Here is a 5,997-nt window from a genome sequence, read left to right as displayed (position 1 = left end):
CTGGTTAACTTGATCTTTTGCTGACATAAAGCATCAGTGAAATTTCATTACAATTGTAACTAATAGCTATTATTATTTGGCACACAGGTCGGAATGTCTATCGATCCAAAACTTCTAGTTAGAAACTTTCCTGTTGTTACAGGATCATTAGCACTTCTAATTGCTGGAAAAACTATCTTGGTTGCATTAATTGGAAGACTTTTTGGTATTTCAACTATGTCAGCGATAAGAGTTGGTCTTCTTCTTGCACCCGGCGGAGAATTTGCTTTTGTAGCTTTTGGCGAAGCTGTTAATCAGGTTTCATCTCTCATTACTTAATCCTTTCGTTATAATGTACTCCTTGGCTGTGAATAACCAATACAATCCTCTCGTCTTTGCGATATTTTGAGTATATGTTGCATTTATACTCTATTAAATTTCTTCTGACGTTTCATAGCTTAATAAGGCCTTTTCATTATCTGGAAAATAAATTCATGAAAACTTAAAGATCTTAATAGTCGCACATTTCGATCTTCCCATTCATTTCCTGTGGGTCTGGATAGGAATGCTTTGCGCTTGATATGATTTTCATCTTTAGCTGGAACTGTACTTTGTGCCTGGAAGCTAGTATCATGTAAATTTCAAACTCGCTCGCTGTAATCTCTCCAGTTCCACAAACAACACATAGTTTGTGAGAGAATAGGAAGAAAACTTGTATATTATTCCTGGCTTTTCTTGATTAAGTTGGATTTTTTTTTTCCTGGTACCATTTCATTTTTTTAGTAGCAATAATCTCCCTTTTGGATGTGATCGAACAAAGAGGTTGCCCTAGCATGTTAGGATATAGATTTGCAATTGCTTTATTTGATCTCAAGTAATAGGAGTGCGAGCTGCTAAATAAATAATATGTGAAAAGCCATGAAACCCGTTACCATAATATCTAATTTTTTAACTAATATTTTATTGATTTGACTGTCTTTTCAGGGTATAATGTCTTCGCAGCTGTCGTCTTTGCTGTTTCTTGTGGTTGGAATATCAATGGCTCTTACTCCATATTTAGCTGCTGGAGGCCAATTAATAGCCTCTCGCTTTGAGCCGCATGATGTCCGAAGCCTATTGCCGATGGAAAGTGAGGTGAATGGCCTAACTTTAGTTGCTTCGTTGACAGATATCCAGATTCTATTAATGTTTTGGGCAATGATTTCTTGTTTGAGTGTCGGTGACCATCTATCATTTTTCTTCTCTCATTCCTGTCCTGTTACTTCCACTTGGCAATATTCAAGTACTCTTTAACAATGTTTTTGGCCGAATTGAATTTCCCGTGTGTGGGATCCTTCCGATATATAGAATTCCCAAAATTACATATGTAAATTATAATTACAATCTAAATATGGTAGTATATCAATTCGTAATCTTCATCCATAATCTTCGTGATCTTATTGACACTCTATTTTTATTTTTTTATTTTTTTTAGGTTTGTAATATGCACGTGTCTCTTATGTACTTGAATTATTTCTTATGGGATAATTTGCTTCTTGTTGGTAATTAGGCTTGAACTAAACATTGATGCTGCTACTGTATCTTAGCCAAGTGTAATGCATATAAAGAACATATGTCGTTCCTTGCCTTACATTTTAGTCCTAAATGTCCATGAGGTTGGTGACTCGCTTTCCAATAGACGATTGATTTAGGTGCTTTTGTTCATTTTTCCTGCATGAAAGATCGTCTCAAGGTATTGTTTTTCTTCTCATAATCATGTGGATGAAAGAATTCTACTGCCACACTTCATAATCTGATGGTCCTCAAAACTCTTGTTTAGTGAATGAATGCATTTTTATCTGGTCACTGCTCACAGGATGCACAACTTAAAAACTACCTATTTATTTTTCACTTCTTCAGACAGATGACTTGCAAGACCATATAATTATATGTGGATTTGGACGTGTTGGCCAGGTACCCTACAATTTTCATCTCTTGCTTCTTGTAATCATTTAATATCATTGACATATTTGTCAAGCTAGTACACTAATTTCAGTTTTGTCTTTTCTTTCTTTGTATATGTCTAATTTTCATTTTGAATCTTGCAGATTATTGCCCAGCTTCTCTCTGAAAGACTGATTCCATTTGTTGCACTTGATGTGAGGAGGTATAAATTTATTCATGTCATGTTTGATATGAAACCAAATTGCCTCTATAGAAATGGTTATAATTACACTCACTTCAAACCATCTTGAGTTGTCTGTGATAACATCCTTGGCAACCCTGGTCTTAGTGTTTGCCAAGGATTGGTGGGTTGTTTTGGACATTCGAGTAGATTTAACTATGAACTAAGTAGCGGAAAAGGATTAAATTTAATTGGGAATAAGGCTTTATCTGTTGTTTGCTAAACTTTCATTTCATTAGACCAAGAAAAGTTGTGCCAGAAATTTTCTCCTTGTTAAAACTGATAAGAGGTAATATAAGAAAAATTATGTCTGGTAGTTTGGTATTGAAACGGGAGATGTTATAAGCAATAAGCATTTCGATGGTGCAACCATGCCATAAACAACTCCAAAATGAAGTTTAGAAGGAAAGGACTTGTAAATGGATTGGGATATGTTATTCAGTATTGATATAATTTTTAATAGAGCTTGAATAAATTTTATGCCACGTTCCTTTAATGTAAAACACCCGAGCAGTCTAGGGTCCATTATAATATCTTCACATTTTGATTTTATGACTTATTTAACAGACCAAGATTTGTTTTCTAATGTACCCAGCTATATGATGTGACATAATACAACTTCAAGAAGAAGAATCTAAATATTGTTTCTGAAAATGCACATCTCAACCATTAGCAGGCTCCTCCTTTGCGGTGTTTAGATACTTATCAGCTATAGCTAAATTTAATTCCCTGCAGTGATCGGGTTGCAACTGGGCGCGCACTTGACCTTCCTGTGTATTTCGGTGATGCTGGTAGTCGAGAGGTAATTAAGACGTCAAAACTTCAATTATGGTTCATTCAGAGTCATTAAATGATGTACTAATCTCTCTGGTTGTTAGGTTCTCCATAAGGTAGGTGCTGAAAGAGCATGTGCTGCAGCAATAACTTTAGACTCTCCTGGTGCAAATTACAGAACAGTATGGGCTCTGAGCAAGTATTTTCCCAATGTGAAAACATTTGTTCGTGCTCATGATGTTGATCATGGCCTTAATTTAGAAAAGGCTGGTGCATCAGCGGTATTTTTCTCTCATCTTTATTCTGTTAATTATCCATTTCTTGTAGACTACTAGTGCTTTCTTTGAAGATCCAAATTTTGCGAAGAGAGAGCATTATTCTTGTAAATTTTGCACTTATTAAGAAGCTAATTCTTATTTGGTGTCTAATCAAAATATGCAACAGGTTGTCCCAGAGACCTTGGAACCAAGTTTGCAGTTAGCAGCTGCTGTGCTTGCCCAAGTAAGTAGAATAACCATGACGGAGTTGTATTACCTTCATCCTTTGAAAAGATATGCAGTATTTCATTGTTATAACTCAAGTGCTGAGAGAACATGATTACCAAATTGCTGAAGCTAAAATTAGGAAATTGTTTAAAATTTTATTGATTCGAACCAGCATCTGAGTGAACCATCTGATGGATAAGAATATACATTACATTCCAAATTGTTTGGTCTTGAATTAAGAATTCTTTGGGTATCTGAATGTATATCTGCACGAAGTAGAGCCTTCATTTTCACAAAACCATGCATTGCGTATATAGTAAAGGTGAATAACTCGATCATATGGATAATCCAGCCTTGTTAACCCTTTGTGGTCTATCGACAAAGGCATAACCAGGTTCTAAAACAACATTATTAGACATTCTTCTTGGCATTTTCTTTACACCTTGCGACCTACTGACAAATGCATTACCGACCCATTTTATACTATCAAACCATTCATACATTGTTTTACTGTTTTTTTAATCCTGCTTAGTTCTAATTATATAATATATCTTGCATTTTCAGGCTAAACTACCGACATCAGAGATAGCTGCAACAATTAATGATTTTAGATCCCGCCATCTTTCAGAGCTTACAGAGGTACACAAATTTTGCGCCTCACATCTAAGTCTTGTATTACAGCATGTATGATAAGTTGGATAGTTGTATCTTATGTGTCAAAAAAATTAAGTGCCTGTTTGGTACACATTAGAGTACGATATAAAGAAAATAAAAATGTAAAATCTAGTTCATAGTAGTAACGAGTCATGCTTACCAAACATGTTGTAATGTTGTGAAGAGTAATAACACAATTATTCTCTTTGTGCAGCTCTGTGAAGCGAGTGGAAGCTCTCTTGGTTATGGTTTTTCTCGAATGATGAGCAGGCCTAAATCTCAGCCTCCAGATTCCCCGGACGAGAACCAAGTTAGTGAAGGAACTCTAGCAATTTAACTCATCACTGTTATAGGGAAAAATGGAAGAAGGGGTTTTAGTTCCTGTATAAAAATTAAAAGGTAGGAAACAAGAGAACACGATGAAGAATGTGTACATCGTTTAACACCATTGGTAAAAAAATTGTACAGGAATATAGCAGCCGGTTCCAAGACCAATTATACATTTTTTCGTTGGCTAAATTTGGGTGGACATTATCTAGAAAGGACTGGTTTTCCTTTTGCCCTTTAGATAGTTTGATGGATTCCTAGTCTCTTCGCAACATATACATGCTTAAATGGCGCCCCTATCTGTCCAGGAGGGATGTAAGCGGTTCGATTTTATCGATTTTTGATAAATTTTCAAACTAAACTGTTTAAATCGGTTTGAAAAAAATCAAACCATTTTGAACGGTTTGAAAAAAAAAACTCAAACTTAAACCTACGGTTCAATTTTAAACCACTGTTTTCGTCGTATATTTTTTTGTCTGTCTACTTTTATGTCATTAATTTATTGAATTTAATATATATTTATATCTTACAAGCAATAAATCTAAAACAAACTAAACCTCTGTTTGAGCCAAATTTTTGGGACAAAAAAAATGAAAATTTTTGGGCCATCATTCTACAAGTCCAACTGTCTTTATTGACCTGCTGTTTCATGTGTGGGAGTCAACCTTCTCTTCAACGATTAATTTTCTCATTATGATGATATGAAAAATATGTTTCAAACAGAAGCTAAATATATCTACTATAAATTTAAATATCAACTAAATCAAAGTGAAATTACAATAAAACAAAGTTTTTTTTCCCATTTTGTTTACTTTTTTTAGGCAAATGACGACACAATAACGTTACAGTACAAGCCTTTTAAACTAGATATAAGGTCAAAAAAATATAATGATGTCCAACGAAGCCTCATGATCATCATGTCTGAAAAAAATAATACTGATTAGGCAAAGAAAATAATCAATCACAATAATAAAGTAATTGTTTATAATATCTAAACATAACAATTACACAAGTTTACGTTTTTATGATGTTATGAAACGCATTTAATTTCATATTCTAACCTTAATTTGCTCCAAAAAAATTATTGATCTGAAACTTTATTCGTAGCAAATATTATCATCGAAAGTTTAGGATCTCTTTATTTCCGATTTGGTATAATGAATTTCAATTCAACTTTGAAGAAACGTAAAAATTTTTAAAAAGAAGTGTGTGGTGCTGATAGCTCAAGATTGTGTTGGGTTTCGACTAGAGTTCATCTAAATTCTAAAGAGGAAAATGACTTTTGATAGATTATGTTAGTCTTGAGATTATTAGATATAAATTAGGATTATTGGATAATAATAATATATATGTATTAGAATATTAGAAATTGATAAAAATACGTACAAATGACAAAATTATTGAATTTTACATATTTGGATGAATTTTAAAAAAAAAATCATTTTTTCATTTTTTTGATTTTTATATAACTTCAAGCCGGTCCAATTTGATTTTATACCGCAATTAAAATTCTCAAACCTAAATCAAACTAGTTTGACCGATTTGGTTTGGTTCAAAAATATTTTGTTGATCGGGTCCACGTGGCACCAAACCGAGAATTTCTAAAATATAGTT

The 5,997-nt window shown here is 33.5% G+C and overlaps 1 protein-coding gene across 2 annotated transcripts in view; it reads left to right on the top strand.

The window, feature by feature from the left end:
* Positions 1 to 4,623, top strand: part of LOC111410776 (K(+) efflux antiporter 2, chloroplastic) — a 10,477-nt gene extending 5,854 nt beyond the window's left edge. Inside the window, exons 14-21 of one of the 2 annotated variants that reach the window (XM_023041300.1) lie at positions 964 to 1,113; positions 1,879 to 1,932; positions 2,067 to 2,125; positions 2,879 to 2,945; positions 3,022 to 3,198; positions 3,362 to 3,418; positions 3,967 to 4,041; positions 4,271 to 4,623. In XM_023041300.1, the coding sequence (XP_022897068.1) occupies positions 964 to 1,113; positions 1,879 to 1,932; positions 2,067 to 2,125; positions 2,879 to 2,945; positions 3,022 to 3,198; positions 3,362 to 3,418; positions 3,967 to 4,041; positions 4,271 to 4,393 (762 nt within the window). In that variant the 3' untranslated portion in view covers positions 4,394 to 4,623. The other variant, XM_023041301.1, reaches the window with a different exon arrangement.
* The last annotated feature ends 1,374 nt before the right edge of the window (positions 4,624 to 5,997 follow it).

This window comes from Olea europaea, chromosome 15 (genome assembly GCF_002742605.1).
Source record: "Olea europaea var. sylvestris chromosome 15, O_europaea_v1, whole genome shotgun sequence".
Classification (NCBI taxonomy): Eukaryota; Viridiplantae; Streptophyta; class Magnoliopsida; order Lamiales; family Oleaceae; genus Olea; species Olea europaea.
Note: the sequence above shows the minus strand (reverse complement) of the source record. Positions and strands in the feature narration are given on the sequence as shown.